General features: G+C 38.8%; 2 protein-coding genes across 18 annotated transcripts in view; one reads left to right on the forward strand and one right to left on the reverse strand.

Moving 5' to 3' along the window:
* The window catches only part of itpkb (inositol-trisphosphate 3-kinase B), a 33,335-nt gene extending 30,896 nt beyond the window's left edge, over positions 1-2,439 (reverse strand). Inside the window, exon 1 of the mRNA XM_055044404.1 lies at positions 2,410-2,439. The gene's annotated coding sequence lies outside the window, so the exon portion shown is untranslated. The remainder of the gene's footprint in view (positions 1-2,409) is intronic.
* A 3,818-nt stretch (positions 2,440-6,257) lies between these two features.
* Positions 6,258-25,777, forward strand: part of epb41l2 (erythrocyte membrane protein band 4.1 like 2) — a 51,073-nt gene continuing 31,553 nt past the window's right edge. For 6 of the 17 annotated variants that reach the window (XM_055044077.1, XM_055044093.1, XM_055044083.1 and 3 more), the window contains exons 1-4: positions 8,522-8,725; positions 23,258-23,493; positions 23,652-23,840; positions 24,598-24,855. In XM_055044077.1, coding sequence (XP_054900052.1) covers positions 23,272-23,493; positions 23,652-23,840; positions 24,598-24,855 — 669 coding nt within the window. In that variant the 5' untranslated portion in view covers positions 8,522-8,725; positions 23,258-23,271. Of the gene's footprint in view, positions 6,663-8,511; positions 8,726-16,784; positions 17,078-19,877; positions 20,089-23,257; positions 23,494-23,651; positions 23,841-24,597; positions 24,856-25,777 lie in introns of those variants that run through there. The other 11 variants (XM_055044087.1, XM_055044089.1, XM_055044088.1 and 8 more) reach the window with 7 other exon arrangements.

A 25,777-nucleotide genomic window follows, 5' to 3' on the forward strand; every position in this document is an offset into this window, starting at 1 on the left:
ACTTCCTGGCCCAAATTCTCTGTTAAAAGAATTTGGGAAATTCCAGAACTACAACTTTTTTTATTTTTTTCAAAATAAAAAAAATGCAAAAAAGTAGTTCTTTGAACTTAAAGAAATATATAAATTTCAATTAAATATCATAATAATAGTCAGATTTTTGTCAGGTAGAGGTTTGTAGTATATTGTAGATCCAAAGAGTAAAAGGATCTCATGTTTACTTTTTTGAAAGGTCTACAGTGTCCTATTTTTTTTTTTCAAGAACAATTTAAAATTTTTGTGCTTCTAGAAAATGTTTTGGCCAATTGTCTTCAATAAGAACAGGGTGTGTCTCACTCTGGATGTTTGTCGCCCTATTGATGATGAAAGAAAAAGAGAAAGCGACTAATTAAAGACATTAAAACATTTTACTATTTTGATTTTAAAATAAACAACATATATATATTTTTTATTTTCATCAAATGTGCTTTCACGTCAGATATTTCCTATTCTTAAATTACAGTCATAGGGCCACAAATGGCCCTTTGACTGCAATTTGGACATTTCTCCATTGTAAGTTTATCATACAGACAAGTTATTCTAGATTTATTATCTCAAGTACAATTTATTTATTTATTTATTCCATTTATTTTTTTGACGGTTTCAGTCTGACGCCCTGACTGAAAGTCTCTCAAATGTTTATTTGAGAAGCTTTACTTATTCTCAAATAAACATTATTGCATAAATTTTAAACAATTTTACTATAATATTACTATTACTATGATACTATTACTATAATAATGTTTAATAATAGATACTATCAGTCTTCATAAATGAAGTTTTTTTGAAAAGGCAAAACGATATTCAAATGAACATGAGAACCTTTGTGGAAGCTAAGATTGGCTTTCAGAAAAGTTAAAAGGCTAACACAATAAACTACTCAATTAGACTTTTAGAGGCTTTATGTATGAATAAATGTCATCAATATTTCTTCAATGGATCTTTCCAGGACAGTTGTAAATAAGTTTTAGCTGTTGCTGGACAGTACAAACAAAACATGTATTTGCATTGCAGGACTCTACTTAATGTTGTCAACATAACGAATGATCTAGTATGGAGATTAACAGCATCCTATTTTACTATTTTGTGAGGTAAAATAGGTTGTAATACAGTTGTATATTTACACAGCAGCAACAGAAGCATCATCAGGCAACTAAGTGATTTTAATTTAGCTACCCAAAGAAAACAAGACCCTGAACGTACTTCAAAAGCAGTTCTGCAACACGTACCTCCAAAAAGGCACAAACGATCTAACAAAGAGGGAGACGTTATAACAAGATTAACTGACCCAGTAGTGATGTTTTTGGACAGTGGGAGGAAGCTGGAGATAACCCACGCACGCACAGGGAGAACAAACTCTGTGCAGAAAGAGTCCAGCCTGGGATTCAAATGCAAGACCTTCTTGCTGCAGAGCAGCAGAGCTACCAACTGCGTCACTGTGCAGCGCAAGAGATACAGTCATTTGATCTACCAACTATTTTCTAGAGAATATTTAAACAGCATCAAAAAATATACTTTTTATTACTATTTTATTTTACGGTCTGTCCTTGGTCTGTCCACACAGGAAATAAAATCCAACAACTATTCACCAAGTAAGTACATAAAAAGCTGTCCTAATATTAGTTTGTGGCTGCATCAGGTGGGAAACACCAATAGTGAAACAGTTCTGTCAGAAGCTACATATAATAAGCTATCTTTATTTTGTAACAACGGAAGGTCCTTTCGAGTATTAGTTACCTTTACTATCTTAAAATCATATTAATAAGGGTAGCATTTACTATCAGATACTGCTTGAAAATATAATTATAAGACACCCTGAAGAGTATAAGACTATAATATAGTTTTGGTCTAGGTTTGGTTTGTTTTCTCCACGTTTATTGAGTATCTGTGTTGTGTGGCTTGATTATTGTTATAGCACTTCTATTCACTTTTCCCATAAAAAGTAAATAGACTATGGCCTCCTGATGGATAATTACTGAATGTCTGATTATGTTTCAACTAGTAATAAGTTAGTTAACCCTGTTGATGCAGTGAATAGCTTCTCATTGCTAAGACAATCTTGTCAAAAGACATCCTGTGATGCAGGCAGAACCGAGTACGGGAAATATCGAAGAAGAAATCTGAAAGTTTGAAGATGGGTTGAGAACTCTCCCTCAGGAAGAGGCCATCGTAAATCTGTTCACGAAAAGTGACAAGTACAAATTGTCCAACCTGTCTCGGCATGCGGAAGCATTAAAAGATCCTTCCAAAAGTTCTGAAAGGAATTCCCACTTCTGAAAAACAAACACAATGCTGTCTAGCAAGGTTTTTCTTCTGGCAAATGTCGAACCCAGACTGGATTACAGAAGTAAAGAAGTTAAGGCTTGAACATACCAGAAAAATGCAGTTTGATGGGGCTTTCTGCAGACTGTCCTTGAGCTAATTTCAAGGCCACAGGTGTTTGGAAGGCTCTAGCTATAGCTCCGCAGAAAGCAGGCGACTTCTACTTTCCTCAACATCTAACAACTCTGCTCTGTGATTTTGTCTCCAACTTTGAGTTGTTGCCTTGCCCTGTTGCTTCCCCATTCTTTTTCTATGGCGTCAAAGCAGAAAGCGGCGTGTTTCAGGTGTGGCCTCAAAATACAATTGCAGGTGTGACTCTAATTAACTCTAATGTGTTTCCAAAATCTGGTATCATCACCTGGTGACCTAAAGCAATCATTCTTCATGTAAACTTTTGATTCTGAAGACATCAATAAATAAATCATTTTGGTAATTCTAATTAACAATAAACAAGAGAAGTTTGGTGTGATTAAACTTCAGACAGTGAGAAAAAGAGGTGTATGTGTCTTTCTATTTGGTGCATATAAACGTCTGGTATCAACTATATGTCCAATCAACAGCTTTTCATAATTAGCCAAATGTCAGTCATAACTTAAGTCTTCAAAGTTGTTTTCTTCAATTACCTCTGGATTGTCTTCTTTCTGATTCCTCATGTCTATTTTGTAAGGATTTAATAGATTCAATTGATAAATCATGTTGACAATGACAAGTACTAAGATGAACTAAGAGTTTAGTGCTGAAAAATGTTGATTTGAATGTTGTCAGGGTTGCAGCCACAGTAAAATGAATTTGCTGTCCACAAAAACCAATGAAGCAGCAGGGAGACATTTTTTTTCTGAGTCAGAACGCAGATTACGTGTAGAAAATTTATACTTTGTTTATAATAAGAAGAATAAGAATAATACCTATGACAGGTTCAATTATATTTACCTAAATGTAGAACATACAGACTAAAGTTTGTTGAACATACAGACTGACCCTATTTTTTTCAGTTTTCAAGAAAAGAGGATAAGAAAAACATTTTAACTCTCTATTAACTTATTTGACAATATGTATAAAAAAAAATAGGACTCCATATTTCTTGAAATCAAATGAGACTCTGGTAATGAGCTTTTGCCCCCTAGTGGTTTTTGTGTATACTACATGTTGTCACGAGATATTTTGTCTGACATTAAGGACATTTTATGGACATAAAACTACACTGTACTAAAATCAAACCTTAATGGTTGACTTATGGAACCAACTTAAATGCTACCATATGAATATGTAAATATATCAATAAAGACTTGTCACAGTGTTTCCATGCAGTATTTGTCTTCAATCTAAGAATAGAATAAGAACGTTTGACCCAGAATCAGACCCAGAAGCAAAAGAAGCTGAGCCTGCTTTTTTTTTTTTTTACTTTTCATGAACATAAAAAGTACTCCTACATCTGTTTCTTTTCGTATATCTTCTCTGTCTTCTCACACTCCCAGTCGGTGGTGGCAAATGGCTGCTTGCCCTGAGCTAAGTTTTGGTTTTGTTAGATGTTTCTTCCTGCTAAAGGGGAATTTTTTTCCGCACTCTCTACTGTAACTAAATGCATGCTAGGAATGAGGAATCACTTTAAAGTCACCGACACAATACAAGTAATTGTCAAGTAATTGTCTGTTGCTATGTGTTCCGCCACAAAGTGTGAATACTCCAAGTTAAGAGATATTAATGCAGTCTGCAGGGTTTCCTTTGAGAGAGTACTTTTCAAACTAATTTGTATAATGAAATGAACTTAATGCACTGTTTGATAAATGATATCACTTAGTTAGAATGCATGTGTGATTGAACTGAAATGACTTTCTTTTCGAAAAGTGCCTCAAGATGACATGCTGTGGTTTGGGCCTACATAAATAAACTGAATTGAATTTTTAAAAAATTAGTTCTTCAACACTCTGGAGAACTAATTTCTCCAAAATTAGTATGTTTCAGCATTCTTCAATTTGATTCCATTTAGGAAAAAGAACAACTCTTTAAAACCTTGTTTTAAACACCGTCCAATTCTTTATGGCTGCATCGTTCTAGATCGTCGACAAACACATTAATAAACACGGCGCGTGTGTCCGAAAGACTTGTTTAAAGGGATAGCATTTCATGAGATTGGGTTTCTGGTTAACCGTTCTTCAAACAGAACCGAGGCAAGATGGAACAAGCTCACACACAAACACAAAAACCCAAGACCATGAATTAGGCAGGCCCAGGCAGGATTCTGAGGAGATTTCAGATTAGACCAATATTTGATATTTCAGTGTTGTCTCCCTTGCTATGTGCTCATGAGAAATAAAGGACAAAAGACAACCTTTTGTAAATAGCTTTCCCTCGCTCCCCGTTGCTCCAGTTTGATACATACCTACATGTTTTTAATCTCTGTCTACCTGTGTTTTTATCTCTGTGCTCATCTGGTTCTTCTTCTCCTCCTTGTGTGACACCTGATCCTGGGGTTTAGAGTTACCACTCACACATACAAAGAAGTGTAAGAGGAAGCTAGAGGGCACCGGCGATTGACATTACATCAAGCAAAGAGGTGTGAACTGCTGGGAAATATTTGCTCAGTGTCTTTGTATTTGTTCGCCAGCCTGGAAGATAAAGAGAGCAAAGGAAGCAGGTTTCGTACGAGGAAATACTGACTCAAGTCGTTCCAGTTGGTTATTGTCGGATTTCCAGGTAAAAGACGCCCGGATGTGTGTGTTCGACCGACTGCGGTGCTCTTAGGACAGGTGGTGGTGCATGATGTACGGCCTTCAGATCTCACATTGTGCTATAACGCCATATATAGAACTTGATTGCAAACCTTTGCAGTTGCTGTTGTTGTTGTTTATCTGCTGAAAATGGGAGGTTTGCTCTGTATGACTAAACATAAATGGCTACAAAAATACCTACACATCTGAACTTGCCCACATCTGCATTCAGAGCAAATCATTCAATGTTGAAGTACATCGTACTACTTCAACACTGAAGTACGAAGTACTAAAAGTTTGTTCGTAAACATGAATCACTTACACTTTCCAGGAAAAGATTCATTCATTAACACATTAATAGAAAGAACCCTATAAAATAGAGTCCTCCTTTATCTTCCTTATATTCATCATATTATTAGATTTATCGAAAATAAGAGATATTTACCGATTAAACTAATTACACTAATCAAGAATGTTTATTGATTATGTCTCTAAGGTCTATATGCTACTAATCTTGTTAAAAAATAAAAGCAAAACATGAAACAATAAAAAAAGACACCAGCTTTTATTTATAGTCTATCACTACTTCACTACTACTAATTAAAAAGAAATTGATAACCATTTTTAAATTTCTTTTATTCATTAATGATTCTCTTTATTTTTTTACATCATGCAAGAACTATTAATTAAACAAATACACCATAAAGAAATATATTTGGATTGAATTAGATTTTTTTTTTTCCAAGATCATCCACTTGCTGATTTATAACCCATGGTACCAGCCCAGTTTTGGTTTAATGGTGTCATAAACTTTTGAGTGAATTAAAAGGTTTCCTAATCTGATGAATTCAGCCGGTTTCATCCTCTAAAGTTGCTGGATTGAGTAATTACAGCTGATTGGTTTAAATGGAGGACTTGTGAGGGACAGTTTACTAAGAGAAAGTGTTTGAGCTTACTGCGTTAAAGCGTGCCTCCAAAGTCAACAGACTGTTATAAACGCATGGATGCAAAATGCAGATCTTGTTTAAATGCCAGGGTTGAATTTAATTAATTTCCTTTTTTGTGTTATAGAAAGAGTGGCTGATTGGGTCTCAGATAAACTCACAGTCATGGCTGGACAATAACTATTCTTGTAGGCAGTGTTTTCTGTCCAGATGGCTCAGTCGGAGTAATTCTCCTCAGAAGGTCCTGACGCTAATCCTCCGGAGACTCTGAACTGCCTTGATCTCGTGCCTGCATGGGAAACTGGACTGCTTGTTCCCTTATTATTCTGCTATTTTATTATATTTTTTTGCTACATTGAAGCCTCTTGGCTTTAAGATCATAGCATAACCTTTTTGTTTATAGCAAGAACGTGGATATTCCAGTGTGATGGGCTCTGCATTAGGAGTAAAACTGGTCTGCACAGGGTGTGGAGCTGCTCTGTAAGCCCGTCACTGAGAGGAGAGAGGTTGTGCTTGGACAGCCGAGGAGAGATAGCAAAGAAAAGAACATTTCAGAACCACAGATCGCAGCAAGCTGATTAGCTGCAGATTCACGACTGTTTTAATCTCACTGGGGACGCTCTTCTTGAAGGATGGGGCTATTACACATCAGGTATATTTTTTCCTGATTTCTATGTTAATTGCCATATTTATTGTCTTAACTACCCTACAAAGTCCTCTAAGGCATTTTGTCAAAGCGCTGATCATCCAAAACGTTAAAGAAATGCATGTGACTGTCATTTTCTTAACATTGTATAATGTGTGTGCGTTAGAAGCTGTGTGTAGATGTCTCTGCTTGGGCTCTTTTAAAAATTTTCAGGGTAAATATGCTGAAACCTGTCAGTTTGCAAATGGTTTAGAGAGCAGATTTTCCACTCTTAAGCGACCAGTTTATACTCCCTTTTTTATTTATATAGTCATACAATGTGAATGTAACTGGATGACATTGCGTTTTGAGTCAATCTCCATTGACGTATGTAGGTTTTGCTTGACAAGAGAGCGCTAAGACGAGTAGCCTTAACAGATGCAGCTCATTAAACAAACATGGTGATGTGAAGGTGGTGGTGGCTTTAAAGCAACATCTGTGCTAAATATGCTCTCATGTACGATCTCTCTCTCTTCCTCTCTCTGCCTTTCTCTTTCTGTGTGTTTGTGCGCATGCTCCCACTTGGCCTGCTTTGGATCCATGCTGCATCATTAATGGTGAGTCTGAGGAAACACACTGCACACGCCTCTTCATTGGGAATCCTACCTGTTTTCCATCACATTTATTCGGCCAGTATTTTGCTCATTCATTTCCTTCCACAGTCACAGAGGATCGGTGTCCCTGTGTGGTTGTTTACTCTTCTTATGGAGATGTCAAATCTGCATGGTTCCTTACACTTTAAGCCAATTACCTGAGCTTCTTTAACAGGCATGTGGTGTGCTTGTATGTGTAATGGTGTTTGTGTGTGTCCACAGTGGCAACGGACAGGCGCTGTTATGCAATGACCTGCCCATGCATTTTATTTATGTGAGTCTGAGAAATGAAAGGATAATTCACATTGAAAGTACTGTAACAGATCCATAGCTTCTTCATAAATTCAATGAAAATCCTTCTTTGTATTTAAAAAAAAAAAACAAATCACTTCATATGCCTGCCTCTTCATATACCGTTTATTAAGGGTGTTTATAGCAGCTATTATAAATTGTCACATATTATTGTGTGTTGCCAAAATATTCATGCCTCTTGGATTATTTTGACATTGTATAAGGTCACACACACACACACACACACACACACACACAACAAAAACAGTACAGAAAGAAATGAGTAGTGTAGTATGCATTTAGTGTACTCATTCATTCAGCTTCTGTCCGGAGTCATGGAGGAAGCTTTTAAGGAGTATTCAATACCCGGGTTGGCTTGAGGAAAGAAACTTTAACACAAGCTGGATAATCTGGCCCAGATGCTATATAACCTCCCTCTGGAGGACAAGAGAAAGAAGTAAGCGGTGCAGGTTGAAAGTGTTTCAAGCAAGATGTTTGCCGTTTTTTGCAGTTCTCTACCTGAAGTGCCTGCAAGTTTGGACACTGTTGTCTAAGCATCATAAAAATCTACACAATCTGTAGGTTTAACTTACACAGATTGCCATTCAAGTTTATAATTTAACACCTTACATAAATTATTTAAAATATTAATATAAATACATTCCCTAATATGGATATTATAATACAACTTAAATATATAATAAATGCATTTTTTGTGTAAACTGTATCCCCATTAAGAGTAGTGCTTTGAAATAAACTGGAAAAACATTTTTTTTAAAGTTGCAGGATTAAGCCTCTAGGGGGAGCTGCCGTGTCACAGTGACGCTTAACTCATTTAAATCGTACATCCCTCCATTTTAAACTGGCTACCAAAGCGACCAATCAAATGTCATACTCTAATACAGTATTTCCTCTGAGCCAATGAGAGCCGGGTAAAAGGTGTTTTTTCACTGTAAGAGGTGGGACTTTGTGATGATGGACACGTCTCCTTTGAGCTCCTGCCAGACCGTCGGTGTGCGTGGAGTGTAGTTGAGATTTCTGGGAGGCTGAGGTACTGGGACGTGCATTAATCTTTTGGAGCAGAACCGAGCGCCAGTCCACGTTTAGGAAAATCCGCAACTCATTTATCTTTGGAGATTTGAACAGGTATGGGCTGATTTTTCACCTCCTTTAATGTCACGTGATGGAGATATCAGCGACGTATCGGCTTGCTTCATGGCTGTGTGGATCTGCATCATTTTCTGGTCTTTATGCTTTACATACTGAGGTTACATGTGCTTACCCTCCATACATACCTACTTTTGTCGTAGCTGTAGCGGTCAAAGAAACGCCGCTATTCAGTCGTCTCTGTTATGAAGGGAATTAATTCATACCCTCGATTTAAGGCGCTTCATGGCGCCTGCCTTCTTCCATGTTATCCCTGTTATCATCACCTCACTCCCCCCCCGCTTCCCGCTGCTTCTCATTCGGATGTGATTTACGTTGCTAGCGTAAAACACCTCAAAGAAAGGCATGTTGTCCTTTCTTTTTCCCTTTTCCAGCTCGGGTTAATTTAGCTTCACGTTTGTGTTTGTCTTTCATCATGAACAAACTTCTCGTGTTAACGGTCGACCTGATTGAACGCGGTGCTACCTTTACGGCAATTTTTAACGGTAGGTCGTTTTATAAGTGATGCGTTCAGAGACTGTTCAAACATCCGGCTCCGTTTTTTTTTTGTGGGACAACAGACGCAGCAGTTTCCTGCCGCTGACAAAACAAAGTAGTAAATGCCTTGGTGTTTAAACACCACGCTGCTTAGCTCCTCCTCACGGTGGTTTGTTTTTATTCGTTGTATTTTCTCCCGACTTAAATGATCGTTTCAGAGTGATATAGATGAGCTTTTCTGTTGGTGGGGGGTTTACAAGCGTGCATGGGTGGGACACTAATATATATATTTTCCATAATTCTCCGCTTTAATGGTTTGTTAAGGCATCCACAGTTTTATAAGCCTGGCAGTTCCTACATTTTTATGTGCAGGGTGGTGTTGTGTGTCTATATCATAATATTTTAGACAAACTTTGACAGATGGCAAAGGCCTCATGTAGTTTAGACTGACAAGCAAAGAGGCCAGCAGGCTTGCAGACACTGATCTGAGATCATGCTGACTTGTAGCTTTCTGCTAGACCTATTGAATATTTGAATTATCTTATATTCAGGTAATCAACCGCTACAATGGTGGTTCCCACCTGGTCATGTCTACTGTAAAAGTGTCTGCAGTGTACTGTACTGTATTGAGATGGAAAATAACCAAAACCTCTATCCATATCGTAGCCTGAATTTGACATTTTGAGGTGTCATAGCCCTAAACTGTTCGTCTATCCCGTTGTATCACCGTTTGATGAAAGTCAATTTCTGCTCTTTTGTAAATATTCATGCAGACAAATTTAGAATAAGTGTGTTCAAAACCTTTTTGAAGATAAAAGTGTCTGAGCAGATACGGAAAAACAGTAAAAAAAAAAAAGCACAACTTACTTTGACATAATGATAGACAGAAATAATAACATTAGAACTGCAACAGTTGAGCTGCAGCAGGGATAACTGTTTTTAAATGAAAGCAAGTAGACCATACTTTACATTCATGGTTGAATTTTAATGTGAATGGTGTCAAAAACGTGTGGAAAAAAAGGTTAAGAGAAAATGCCACGTAGCGTCTAATCGGTGCTGATGGGTTTTAGACGTGTCTGTCATGTTGTTTGCTATTCGGATTAAATGTTTTTAAAATGCATCCTACACAGGTAATATAACTAACCAGACTAATACCAGGACAGCAGACTGTTCCATTTGGTATTAAAGGTAACCCTTAAATCTAGCTCTAATTATGGGTTTCAGCTTGTCTTGTGAACTTCACTTTGATCAGCACAACCCACCCAGGAAAAGCTCCATTAGTGTGTTATAAAGTGATTATCTTTGTTCCCTGGTAGCTGATTGAGAGGCAGCTGGATTCTCATTGAAGAGAGGATCCATCTTGGTTTTGAGTTGTACTTTCATGGCTGTCATGTGAACCAGTCGTTGTTGTTTACGGACGGGATTGCAGTCAGAGATCAGCTAACAACATCAGCTTTCTAAGAACGATGGTTATTGTTGTTGTCTGGAGGGGCGTGGCTCTGTAAAATCACCTACTGGTTTTGTTATTAGTGGTTCAGTAATCTGTTTTGTTACAGAAAATCCATTAGAGATACTTACAGAGATATTGATCAGGTTTGGAGTGCCTCCTCCATGTTCATGGCCATACTGTCCAATTAGATAATTGCAAATGTTTTTTTTAGACAAACAAGCTGCTAGTCTTATAATTAGTTTTAATGTTTTCTGAAGCATATATTTGTATTTATTTTTTGCATTAATAATTTGTTCCATTTCGCTTTAATACTTTACCAGATTTGAGCTATTTTTTCTGTCGTTGAGAAGAAATAAAAGGCAAACCGAATAAAAACACCATTTGTTACTAGGACGACATGATGATAGAAAAAAAACTCCATTATATATTATTGCTGAATATCACAATGATGACATCAGTTGTGGCCAACCAATCAACAACTCTTTCATCAATTGTTTTTATTTTTATTTATTTTTTATGTTCCACCATCACAATGTCCCCACAATTTCCCAAAAGCTTTAGTTTCCTGGTCGCTCAAGTCTACATCGCAATATGGGCATCAAGTGCAGTGAAATATAAAAGCATACGCATAATGCATCAGAGCACTTCCTTTCTGACAGCACACATTGATAATGCTGTGATGATTGTGGTTTGGTATATAACGCAGCTCCAATTTGACATTGTAGGGAGTCCAAGTAAGTTAGTAATTAACAATCGGATTGGATTGCAACTAGTCTTTTCTGGATATAGTCAAGCTGCAAAAAAAAAACTATGCACAATGTATATTTCCCGTAATAAAAAATGTTTAAGGTGGAGTTGTTGTCAGGTACCATCAAGCGCTGTGTGTATCATTGATCTGTAACCATAAGTGGCATGTTCACTCCCAGACTCTCAGGATGTGCAGAACAGTGGCAGCTCTGTTTAAACCCACTAATGAGAAAGCCCTAATTGGTTGTTCTGGTGGGGAGAATGGGCTCATTAGATAGAGCTGGGGGCTTGCAATAAGTTCATGATTATGTTTTTCTTCACACTATATTTCAGATTTTACATGGAAACTTTGCACATAATCTCTACATTGTTTTTTTTTACATTTTAGAAGTCATCTCATATTCAGTAATTGCTGAAACGGAAATATGCCTTTCAAGGGTTCAAAAATATAATTTCCTCTCTTTCTTGTAAGATGAGACGTACAAGGTTATGAAAAATATGAGCAAAGCTTAGAGTGGATGTGATGTGGCAAAATGGGAAAGATGGGAGCACATTTAAGCTGACAGGAAGTGAGAACGATTTACACATAAGAGAAGAAAAGGAACTGAATTATAGAGATGGAGAGAGTGAAAGATATTGCTTAACCATTCGGAAAGGCTATGGGAACATCCCTGCGTGCGGGTGTGTGTGTGTGTGTGTGTGTGTGTGTGTGTGTGTGTGTGTGTGTGTGTGTGTGTGTGTGTGTGTGTGTGTGTGTGTGTGTGTGTGTGTGTGTTTTCATGCCAGCTCTGTAGTTTCACCAGAAGCAGAAAATCGACTCCCGTCCAGCCTGATAACCCTACTGTCCCACATCGGTTTTAAATCGAAATGAGTTCAACAAAAAGTTGTACAAACAATCCAGCCCTCCTTGAATTCACTTGACTGTGCAACTGTCTGAAGGTGCCTGCGCTACATAAAAAAAATTACTCGCAGTAATGAGTTTTTATCTCCTCAGTGACTGTAGCGACAGCACTGTCAGAACAATTATCAAGGAAGACATATTTTTACAGCGTAGTGCTAAGCTGTGACAGGAAAGTATCAGCCTCCTGGTTTTGGAGTTGCAGGGCGATGAGGCACCACAGGAGCTCTTTTCACACAGAGGAGATCAGAGAGGGCCATGGATGAATGGAAACTGTAATTCAATGTTCAGCTTATTACAGGGACGGGCGAGTTCTGCAGGGCTGGTGAAAGGGTAAGGCAGGGGGGAGACGGAGATGTGTTGGACGGAGGGATAGAAATGTTGAAAGGGAGGGTGGTCTTGATTCTTCGGGTAAACCTGTAATGTTAATCTCGAATGAACATTAATGGGGGTAAAAAGCAGTTTGGAGGACTTTTTGATGAGAGAATTAAAAGGAACCCATTGTGTTCAGCAGTAACATTTCAAATGAGCGGGGGAGAAGGAGAGGACAAGCTGCCTTCCCCAGTGTGCGTCCACTTCTGAAAAGAACGATAGAGTAAAAACCAGAGACACGGAGAGCAGGCCTGTTGCTTTGGCGCGGATCCAGACATAGTTAAAAAGAGATTAATCAGCATAGGGTCAAATTCTCAAAGGGGGAGGCTGGTCAGGCCAGGGAGGCGTGGGGCAAATCCTTCACTTTTGAAAGGCAACAAGTCAGGATGCAGTATAAGGAAACAAGTGGCTGCTGAACACATGATATGTGATGCTTATCATCAACTCTGATTTCTAAAATTTGGACAGCACATTTCTGTAGATCTAAATTTCAAAAACTCAAGGATTTTGCTATTTATTGATCTGTTTGTAACAGGAAAACGTGATTTTTAGTGTTATTGTGTAACAATATTCATGGTTCCTTCTGGCGGTGATCATTGATTATGTCGTTTATTATCTACTGTGAGCAATTTCTTATGATTAGAATTTGTATTTGTTGTCGCCATGTCATTGACTAGCCTAAATGCTAGTCAGTAACTGATATGTTATTTTTGATATTTTCTCCACTGATCCATGAGAGCATCAATCAAATCAGTAAAATTGAAAATATGATTAAAAGCAGTTACACTGTTTAGTTTAGTGATATAAATCAGTTACTGAAGAAGCCAATTTCAAATGGAAATGTTATTTCAAGAAGATAGTTGTTTACTACCTTACAAATGCTGTGCCATGCAGTTACCTAAAAAGTAAATGCATGATGTTTTTATCATTATCTCTATCACCCAACCCTAGTTTGTAAGTTTGGAAATGTTTTGAAGTTACCCGAGATCAGATGAAGTGTGGAAGCTACAAAAACGCTCAAGCTAATTCTACATTGATTAGACACCACATTTCCAACAACACAGTGAAAGTTTTTTTCTAAATCACAAATTGTGTTTTATGACATGTCTGTTCAGTGTGGAATAATTCAGACCAGGTTTGACTAGTTTAAATGTTGGAGAGCTAAACAAAGACAGCCGGAGTCGTTAAAACAAACGACTCCAGGCTGAGGTAGTCTTTTACTCAGTTGCTGAATCAAATGGAAACCCCAACATTGATTTATCCACCTGCTGACTTTTGCTATGATCAACCACAGGAACGACGAGAAAAGCTTATTTCGAATTTAAAAGAAAAAAGTGTCATGAATGAACAGCGAAGGTGTCTGGCTGCCGATCGCCACTCAAAGATGCCTCCACTCCATCCGTCCGTCCATCCGACCAGACAATCAAGACTATGTCATCCATGCAATTTCCGGTATTGTTTTGCAGACCAAAACCAAATTTTTCTTTCAGCTTTTACTTACTACTTTACAAGACATTAGTCTAATTTGTAGGCATGAAATCTTGTTATATAATTTGCCACTGCATGCTTTTAGGCTCTGAGACTCTAAATCAACATGGCCACCATGGACAACTACATTTCTTTACATTATTTTGGTTATAATTTACTCCACATTTAATCACATTGGCCAATTTATTCATTGTTTCACTTAAACATTCATTTGAAGACCTTTTTGTCGAAAAATAACACGGAAGTGTTTGACAAATTAGGAGCATGGGAAGCGAGGTTGGACAAAGAAGAAAGGAAACCGAGAGTAAACGAAACGAGAGACGGAGAGTCCCGGTCGAGAAGGTTGAGTGGGAGTGCAGTCCTGCCAGCTAGTTCTCATTAGCGGCTATTGAGATGCTCTGAAGTTTGTTAAACATTTTGGAGAGCGTTTAAAGAACTCGGTGAACTCTGCGTTTGTTTGAGGGTGAAATCGAAGCAGTCAGTGTTTAGGGTCTGTGCTCTGTAGTTCAGGTTAAAAAATATTTGTGCAAGAAAGTGGTTCCATGTGGCTCTGAATTTGACCAAATGTTCCCAAAGTGTGTAAGTAGATTAAATTTTTTTTAACCTAAATAGCAAAATAAATAATTGTGGGGTTATTTAGAAATGCATAAACAGATTTTTAACATTTCTGGTTTGCAATTGGCCTTTCATAAGTGACATTTTTGTCTGGATAAACAGTGTTTTCCCCACCACATATATCACTTTTCCACATGGAAATGTTATTGCATGTACAAACAGCAACGCTTGGTTGACATGGTAGCATCAGGAGAACAGAAAAAGACTGCTCTCCTCATTATATCCACTGTTGTAGTCATTAGTTTACTTATCCGTAAGTCTTCTTTCAGAAAGCTTCAACAAATTAAAAAACAAAAAAAAATGTATATAATAAGTATTATTACTCACAAAACCTAATTCACTAAATATTTTACTTTTATCACACCAATTTATCTATTTTTTAAAATTAGGTTTCCTCGTATAAACAGACAGTGAGATTTTTTTTATATTCAAAAAGGAAATTTAAAACAGAAATAGAAGGGTAAACGTGAAGGAATGGAGTTCTGCTGGGAGAAATGGCAGAAGGGAGGGGGTCTCTTCCTGTTTCCAAGTTAGGGGTCGAAGGTCATTGGTTTGGGATTAGTTGATACCAGACGCCTAAATAATCTGTCTGGTTTTGGCGTTTACATGTGTGAGGCTCTGGCCACCGCACACATTGTTCACAGACGGATGGGAATGAGAGCGTGACCAAAGTTCATCAGCAGCCGCAGTGTCCTTGACGTGACAGAGGAAACAGTGGAGTGGCGTCGAAAAGAGGACATCTTGCTGTGTTCGCCAGGGAAACCTCTAATTTTAGAGTTTAGGGTTAAGGATGGAGAGCTAATGAGCGACTGGTCGCAGTGAGCTCAGGATGTGTGGGTGTGTTATGAGCTAGCCTTAAGCTTTTTTACATTTTGCCACCATTGAGAGTCCAACACAAAGCAGTGCATCACTGTGAATTAATATATTTGTCCATAATTCCATAGCAACTGGAACTTTCAATATCTAGCAAGTTATTTTTGCAATTTACCTCGCCTCTCTTAATTTCACTCCCTGCTACTGTGAAATTACCACAACATTTCCTGTTTTACAAACCATTGAATTTTTCAGATGTGTAATTACAGTAATAACCCGATATTGGCTGAAAAATCTCCCCTTTTAGAAACCATTGGAATTTTTCAAATAGTGCAAAGTGTGGTGGAAATATGGTGCAAATTTGGCTGGATTGTTGCCGCTACGTTTGCAAGAAGGGTTAAACCTTGTAGCTTTTTTGGTAAGTGTTATGCCCATAAAGGACTCCCCAACAACACAGAAAAAGACTTACTGGATTTATCACTTGTAAAAAAAAAAAAAATTTAAACGTCGCTAGAGGTGCAGGAAAATTTGATTAACATAGCGACAAAGTGACTAGTTGACAATAGTACCTTTTTCATTCTGATCACAAACCCACTCACCCAATTCATTCATCCTCAGTCTGAATGAATTGGGTGCCCCAATTTGCTGGAAATTTAGCTCCATCCATCTTCTTATCAACTGTGAAGAGAGGCACCGCTAAAACATGACACTGCTCCACCAGGTTCTGGTGGAGGCAGTCTTAAGTCACGATTGGGATCGTGACTTAAGAGCATTGCAGACTTTGTTTGCCAACGTTTTAGTGAGAAAAACAAATCCCAATGAAATGCAGGCATTTGTTGTTGTACGGTAATGTTGATAACAACAACAAAAACAATCCTAAAGGGAATAAGTTGATTTGCCAAAGAAAGAGTTCATAAGAGTTTATATCCTGCATCGGTTTGTCACATGAGCCAAGTGTGATGATCACTTGTTTTTGCTGCAGCACCTGTTATTACTAACCGCTATCAAATGTTTACCCACCATAGTGTCTCCACACCCACCGCTGCAGAGCGAGCGGTGCAGTTTCACCTCAAGTTTCAGTCTCTCCTTGTCTAATTCTTTTTTTTTTTTTTTGTCTGTGTGTGTGTGTCTTGCGGCTCTGTTCCTGCCTGCTTTCTTACTTTCTCTTCTCTCTCTCTCTTTTTATGTCCTGGGATATCACAGTAAAATATAACCCCTCTCATGTGCGCTTGTTTGACACGCCCCCGTTCTTTGTTTCCTTTACACAGACAAGCACACGCACACACACACACACACACACACACAGTCTCACATTCACGCAGACAGGCCATTTGCGCCTGACTGCTTTAATCACTGAAAAGGGGAGTTTAGCACTTAACAATAGTAGTTATGAGCTGACCTATTATTCTCACAGACACAGAGCGACACAGAGGGGGACACTTTACAGAGGAGGACCAAATCCATGAACTGAGTTAAGTGTTTTATTTTTGTGGCTCATCATATTTTATTGCGATTAAATCAAGACGTTGACATACTGCAACATTTTTTTTGAAACCATACTAAAGGAATATAAACTTACTCAAATTTTTTACAATAGCTACCAATGAACTGAAACCAGGTGTTTAGCAGCAGACAATTGTTTCTGTGGGTTGGGAACAATGATATAGCAACCAGAGTAATTGCATATTAAACATCCTCTAAGAATCATGCTCGAGATGAACTTTCATTAGAAAGCTGGAGGAGGACTCTGGGCAGCGTACCTGTGACATTGTATGTCAGCGAAAATTTCGAACCGAGCGTAGATGGGAGCAGAGGCTGTGAGGTAGCAGAACTGATGCCAGTATGGACAGGCTGACAGACAGACACACAAACATACACAGGGATTATCCCTTGTGTAATCCTCCGTTTGAGGGTCAGAGTACTGTGTAAAGAGACAGGCATGTCCCGAATTTTCACACCACCGGCGTTCCTAAGTATCTTTTTATTGTGTGGGTGTCTGTTTGGGAGGATGTGTGTGTGGGAAGTTTAGATCAAAAACTCATCATCCCCTTACTCCCCTGCTCTAATTCTGAAAGCGTGGTATTAAATATGTTTAAGTGTGTTGAAATGCATCTGCTTGTGTTTGTACTTTTTTTTTTTTTGTGCCGCTGCGTGACAGATGGAGGGATCATACAAGAGAGCAGCACAGATTAGGGTCCTGCGTCGTGTTTGTGTGTGCTTATTTCAAAACTGTTCCTGCGTAGCTGTCAACTGCTGGACCGTGATGCAGTTTTTTTTGGAAAGCTCCAACTTGTTGCCTCGACGTCCAGCTATCTGATAGAGTTGATCCTTATTTCATTACATTCGGCTGGATGAAGGCGCGTCCTTTTACAATTCTTTGTTTTGCAAATTGTAATTTGTGGAAATGTTGCAGAGGTAAAGACTAATGTAGAGCTAATGTACATCTACCGCACTGATAGATTGAGTTTCATTTATTGTGCTCCACTGTTAGGGTTATCAGTGTGCGCTTTGATGGAAAAATCTTGCTATTGATTTACTTAATGTCCAGTTTAACAGCCCATCCATCTGGTCTCCATCTTTTATTAGTTTTTTACTGTCTTCCAGTGTAATATTAGAGACTTGTGTGTCTTATCGATAATTGGACAAGATAAAAATAAGCAATAGAACAAGCAATTTTTTTTTGGTGCATCTCTACAAATGTGGCTGTTTTGAAACGATGATATTTGCAATAAAAACAAAGTGTGAAAATGAAACACTCATTTCCAAACACTTATTTTGAGGTTTTGGACTGTGGGAGGAAGCCGGAGTACCCAGAGAGAACACAAGCATGCACAGGGAGAACATGCACAGCGGTACAAAGATAACCGTTGCTGATCTTTAGTTGTTGACCTTAGTGAAACGATTTTACAGCGACTGTATGTGAATCACTGGTCATAAATTGTCCCGCTTTCCTCATTGAGCTTTCAAGTATCGTTCTGTGTGCAGTAAAAGAACCTGCTACGTTCTTTTACTGCACACAGTAAAATAACGTGTTTTTTACGTTCTTTATTCTAATAAAGTCAGAATCAACTTTATTAAAGTTTGTAAATAAACAATTCAGTTTCCTTTTTAAATAAGAGAATAAACATTTTTATGCAGTAATGAAGCATTCCTTTAGCAAATAAGAACTAGGCTAGAACTACCACTTGGGGAGTTTTGGGTGAAACATATTTACAGACAAGGATGTTTTTATCTTAATTGACCTTATTTTTGAGTCTATGCTCCAGTTAGTGATTAATCAATTACTAAAATAGTGCAGATATGACTTGGTGCATGGTATAGATGTGATTTGTCATGGATAAACCAACTGGTGTTAAACGAAGCCCTGCTCTCTTTACTGAACGCAGAGAGTCAGAAGTATCCGTTCCGGCTCTGATAGCTGCACAATGAACATCGCATGTAACCCTGATGTGCTCTGAAAAGGCTTCGACACGGTAACAATCTCCTATTGTCACCAGTTCCCCCATCCACCGATATTTATTTTTACCGTAGTAATCTCTCATCTCCTTGGGGATTTATTGGAGTAGCCCATGAATGCCTTCACCATAGAAACCTGTTCCTCCACTCTTGCCCTGCTACGCCCCATAGAATAGGGTGGGTGGGTGTGCATGTGCTTTTGTATCACCTACACAGCTCTGCTATCTTCATTACAACATATAAAAGAAATGAAAAAGGGGGAATGGAGGCATTAAAATACAGCTTATTACTGTCTTTTTTTCCCCCTTTGTGACAGTATTTTCCATTTTACGCTCCTGGATTATACACTTTCATCCCCTGAACCTAAAGTTGTTGAATTTCTGTCTACTTGGCTTCAATGTTTGAGGTGGAATGGAGTCATATCTGAACAAATGGGTGGTGCTCTCTCTCCCTCTCTCTGGGGTTAGTGGTAGTCTTCATGACCCTCTTTTTCCATGCAAAGAAATATGCAGTTTCAACTGTCTGCAGCCTAAAAAAAAATGATGCAGTGATAACTTTGTAAGTAAGAGCTCTGCTTTCAGGATGCTCATAAATACTCCAAACAAGTACAATAAAAAAAACAGTGGGGGGAAAGAAAGCATAGTCGTCTCAGAAGAGGTGTTTATGGAAGCTTTTCCTGCTTGATGTGGTATGAAAACCGAGCCGAGGAAGTCTTAATCCCCGTGCCGATCGTCGTCCATTAGTAATCTGGCGCAGTAGGCACACTTCTATCCAACCCTCTGAATTTCTCTCCCGTTTTCTGCCCTCGTTTCTCTGTGCGAGGGCCCTGGGAGACGGGGGTTGGAGGAAGCGGAGCTCTGAGGGACGGAGAGGATGGAGGACAGTTAGTAGGACAGGCGTTCCCTGAGCGGCGGGGAGAGAAAGAGACAGAAAGTGAAGGCAGGAAGAGCTGAACGGGATTTTAGAAGGCAACCGTAGGTGAGGAGGAGCGAAAGGGAAGTAAGAGAGAAACACAAGCGAAAGTAGGTAAGGCTGTAAGCTCATCAGCTCATGTAACCATCCATCCGCTCATTTGCAAGAACTAACAGCTAACAGGAGAGGTGGGAATACGTGCAGCAAACATTCCCAGCAGTGTAATCAGCTTCTCACAACAGTGTAATCTGTGGTAATTTTGTAAAGCAAATAGATGTGAATCATATTAAATGCACAAAGCGGAGTAAAACCGCAATTAGCCAGCGATTCTGCACACCTCTGGATAATGATTACATCGGTTGAGATATGCAAAGTGAGACGCTAAGGTAAATGCAGAGAAAGCTCAGGAAGTTAAATCACAAATCCCACTTTCTCAATTTCACTGGATTAAATGAGCATAAAATATTTGAAGACAATGCACCACAACACCATCAGTATGCGCGCCTGCAGACAAATTTGGAGTCGTCTTTAATGAAGCAAGAAACGCACAGGATGTCAGCTGGCTTAGGCATCAGCTGTACGACTCAATGTTTTTCACCTGCGCCTGACCCCTTTGTATCAGCCATCTGTTACAGTTGTAGCTCAGAAACTCTTGACTCCCATCAGAAAAACTCGGTTTTATTGGCTTCTCTGGCTTGTTTGTGAAGGGAGAGAGGAGAAGAAGAGTGTAGGAGATAATGTAAATTAGGGGCTAAAATGGGGTCTTGGAAGGGAGACAGAGGTTTCCTGAGCGGAGAAGAAAAGAGGGCAACGAAGAGAAAGCGGAGGGAATGAGAGAGTTGAAGTTATGGGAGCAGTAGAACAAGGTTCCCGGTGTTAAGAGCTGTAGAGACAGAGGGCGAGTTTGAAGCAGGCCTAAGCCACCGAGACGAAGCTCCACTTAGGTGCCATCTCCGAATAAACCCAGTCTTTAAGAGAAGCACTGTTTCTGAGAAGGATCTGCAGGGGGGTTTTAATCGAGGACTGTTCTTACAAACCACAATTTAAGTAGTTTTGTCGCTACTTAAATTGGGCATCCAGTGCTTTGCAAAAGTTTTCATCGCCCTTAAACCATTCCATATTTTATCACATTATAAGTACTACTTTATAGCTCTGTACAAAGAATGACATAATTAGAGGGAGGAAAATGGCACATGGTTAAAGCCTGTTGCAATAAATCAATTAACCGCATGATAAATTAAAACAAGCTAGATATTTTACATTTGTCTGATTGTTTTTCTTCAGTCTTTTTAAAGACTGGATGACAAAAACTTCAGATTGGTGTTTTGGTCTCAACTAGCCCTGCATTTGAAGGGAAATTTCACTTACAGAGACTTAATAATTCCTTTTATGTGTTGTTTCTTTTTTGTGTGTGTGTGTGTGTGTTTAGATATTTAAAATTTCTTCCAGTTCTAGGGTTAAATGTTGGTCAGAAATGAAAGTTTATTGGTTTATGAAATGGGAAACTTGCATTATTATGCCATTACCGTTATATTACTTGAAAAACGACTCAAATTAACAATATTATCATTCATTGCAATAACTTCTGGGGCAATTAATTGTCCAGAAAAATTTGTTGTTGTGACAGGAGTGCAAATAGCAACCACTTCTGTTTAACCCTCTTTAGTCTGACGACAAGAAATAAAATCCAGTGCAACATTTGGTAACACTTTAGTTGATGGGGTGTGCATAAGACTGGCATAATGCTGTCATAAACAGGACATAACACCTGTAATAAACAAGAAGTCTACATGAATGTCTATGACTGTCATGAAGTCTCCTCCGGTACATAATGACACTTTTAGTGCAAAGTTGACCATTTTAATCCACTTTTAATATAACTTTAATACAACTTTGCATTAAAAGTGTAAATATTTACCAAGTGACATTTCAGGACAGCAGTCATAAACATTCATGAAGAGTCATTAGTAAAATGGATCATGAAATTCTTGTAAACAAAATAGCTCAATTCAGGGCAATCCTGGCAGAAGAACCTGTTGGAGGCAAACCCCTTGAGACTGAAGACTGGAGGCTGACTTCGCTCTGCAGATAGTCTTCAGGTGCTGCCTTCACACCTGTCATAGTATTTCTCCATTGCTACTCTGATGCCGAGAGGAAAGCTTTGCCTTGACTGTGCAGTAAAACATTAATTCTGATGACACATTTTCTGAAACAGACTCACAGATTGCGTTTGTGCAGCTCAGTTTTACTTTTCCATTCTTGGATCTACAAGCAACTTCTTACTTTCAGCAAATTGTTTTTGATTCCCTTATTTTTTTCTTGACTTATCATTGAACCTCCATGAGAAGTGCTAAAGAATCAGTTTTGTGTCTGAGAAAACTCTAAAGTAACATCAGCTGTGGTTCTTATATGTGATGTTTTTTGTGATGTTTTTTTGAACTGGATTTACTTCTTAAGAAGTGTTTATCTCCTTGTTTTTGTTCTCTACTCAACTGGTTTATTGTTTTTTCCAGACACACACACACACACACACCTTTCCCTATCCATCTCTCCTCCTCTCAGCTCTACCTCATTAGCCAATCATGCGTAAGAACCCCTGCTCTATTTTTACTCCGACGCCCTCCCTTTGCACCGCTGCCGCCCTGTGGATGTTTGTGTGTCTGCTTTTATCTAACATGGCAGACCAGAGAAATAAAAGTAAATTTCCATTTAAGATGTTGATAAGGAACAAATAAGGATGATTAAAGAAGAATGACAACTTAAATGTGATTTAAATAACACATTTTTACTTTCAAACTTGTTCTTCTCATATCCATGACCTTTACTTCTCTTAGCGAAGCGATGTCATTGTCTCGCAGCGCTATCAACAAATTAGTGTCAAGCTGCTTGGAAGTGCCTGTTGCTATGAAAGATTGTGTGTGGACAGTGCTGCCAAAGAAATTTGGGTTGAAGAGTTTGTGTATGCTGACCGCAGCTGCAGCACAAAACTGCCGTGACTCATATTTTAACAATTGAGGAACTCTCTTCTCTCTGGGTATACATAGATCTGCTTGTAACCAGTTTGTGACCCAGATGAAAGTCTCTGTGGAAATGTGATATCATCAACTAATGAATTCACCTGCTCCCAGCTGTTATTTGCGTTAGGCAAATATTTGCAGTGGGTTTAACGTACAGCATACCTTCATGTTTTTGTAGGAGTCGTAAACCCCAAAATACATTTCATCACATCATGCTACATCACTCACCTCCTTTTTCTTTTCTTCATTTTTTTCTTTTACTACAGATTGACCAATCACTATGACAACAGAAGCGGGCTCTGAGACAGAGGTGAAGGAGAAAGCAGAGGAGTCAGCTGCTCAGCCGGACCAATCGGAGACGGCCAAGCAAGAGAGCCAGGAAGTCGTGAACATTGAGGGAGAGAAGGAAAAGGGGAAGGAGAAGGAAAAAGAGGGTAAAGAAAGCAAAGGGATAACTCGATACTTGCCAACATGGTTTAAGAAGCAGAAATCTCAAAGCCAGGTAAAGTCAGACTAATGTTTCTATGCTGTTGAGACTGTCTGAAAAGCAAAATTTCAATTTTACTATCAGAGTCTGTTAACTGGATCTTCAAAGCCAGGTGTGTTATTTAAGGTCTAAAACTGGGATTTAATTTAAAAAATGTAATTCTGCCCATTTAGACATCTCCAACAAAGGAGGTCCCAGCAACAGAGGAATCCGTCAGCAAGGGGGTAGAGGTAGAGGAGGAGCCTGCCCCGGAGGTGAACGGCCACGCCGAGGAAGTGGAAGAGAAAGAGGAAGTGAAGTCGGAGGAAGTCAAGGAAGCAACGCAGCCTGAATCTGACTCCAACGCCAGTGCAGACACTGAGGTAAGGGTTCTGCTATGTGTATCATCAGCATCGTGACATCTGTACTTTCAGATGTCATGTGAATTTAGTCCAAAATGTTTGGAAAAAATTACAACTGGAGGCATGTTGAAACTGCAAACTTCAATGTATTGGAAAATATGTGAGAGTGAATTAAATTTTTTTTTGTAAAGTGCTTCGAAATGACATTTGTTGTTAATTGGCAGTATGTAAATAAAAACTGAATTGAACTGCTTACTCTGTATGAACTACAGAGATGGCACTTGACTGGATTTATGAGTATCATAGGAAAGTAATGCATAGTACATTTTTCAAATTTTAATGGGTAAGAAAAACTTTGAAAACCAAGATTTTCCACTTCACAGTTAAGGGAGGAACATTTTAAGGAGATTACCTCTTAAAATACAGACATCAAGCTGATAAACATGTATGTGCAACAGTATTTTCTTTAGATTTGTTTCTTTATCTGGAAAGAATGAAGCAAAGACTTGAACATTTTCTCCAGCTTGCTTACATGTGTTCTTCCATCCGCTGATCACATTATGCTAAGCGGGCCCACCCATTGACATCAACGTTTCGGTCACCAGGCCAAAAGAAACGCCTGCTTTTCTTTTTACAACATCAAATTGGAGAGAAAATCACACAAGGACCATTAAAGAGAGCCAACTGGGAACTTCCTAACAGTTTAGGTTTGAATATGATAATAAAGAAATCAGAGCATCAATAACAACTGAGTTTTGCCTCTCTTTTTTTCTTGCAGCCACCGGCAAAGGAAGAGAAGGTGGAAGACACCACTGCAAAAAGTCCGGAAAAGCCCAAAGAGACCGGAGACGGAGAAGAAGCAGAGGAGGAGAAGAAAAAGGAACCAGAAGAACACGTAGAGGCTGAAACAAACGGAGGAGAAAGCCAGACTTCGATTTTCCAGTCTCCTCTTCGCCTTGTGAGGAAGAATAAAATGAAGGTGGTGGTGTGTCACGTTACCCTCCTGGATGGAACTGACTTCACCTGTGAGGTGGAGGTAAGATGTCAATGAGATTCGTCTGTAAATAAAAGTAGGCTTGTTTAGCCCAAAGCATGTGAGTGGCTTTGTGCCAGTGATGTAATCACTAATAGGATCAGATCTGGTGTGTGTCTTTGTTGGGGAAAAAAACTCATGGGTATTTAACTTTCTGACACAAAGCATAGCCCTGGTGGAAGCACCAGCTGCTCACATTGCAAAGCGGACCAAGCTGATGGGGGCTCGTCCGGGGAATAAAACACATACGCACATATTGAGCAGATTAGGGGGTTCCACCAGATTACTTTTCTCCATCTGTTGCTCCCCAATGGACACGTGCCTTATACCCCCCATTCTCCTACAGACAGACACAACAACTTATATGGCATCATGCCCTTTTTATTTTATCCATAGTTTTTATGTTTATGTTGCTGAAAGAAAGCCAAAATAAATTAATTTGTCTGCGATCATGTGGAAGAAAGTGTGTTTAGAAGAACAGTGCACCAATACTATATTAACCGATAGTAAACCTTTTCAATTTAGCTTAAGACATTTGTGTACTTAAATACAATAAAAACTATTGATTTAAGAGAGAAACGTTACATCTGAATAAGCCTAAATGTAACACAGGAGCAACTGTTGTTTACTTAAAACGGACAAAGCGGAGTGAGAACCAAACCGCAGAACAACCAAAGAACATCATCAGTGTGGTGACGCTGGCACTTTAAGTTTTCTGTTCTGCTATAAAAAAGCCAAACCATCCCTTTTACTGCCTTTTTTTGTCCCGATTTTTCATCATTGCAGTTTGCTTGAAAATATTTCCCACGCAGTACGGACATTTTTAGCCCTTGAACCCCTCACATTCCCACACTTGCCCCCATCCAGTGGGAATCATCCCAAAATAGCCATTGTGCAGATCCACTTTGGTCCTCCATGTCCGCAT

The sequence above is a fragment of the Poeciliopsis prolifica genome, unplaced genomic scaffold (genome assembly GCF_027474105.1).
Source record: "Poeciliopsis prolifica strain line A6 unplaced genomic scaffold, Auburn_PproV2 SCAFFOLD020, whole genome shotgun sequence".
NCBI classification, from domain to species: domain Eukaryota; kingdom Metazoa; phylum Chordata; class Actinopteri; order Cyprinodontiformes; family Poeciliidae; genus Poeciliopsis; species Poeciliopsis prolifica.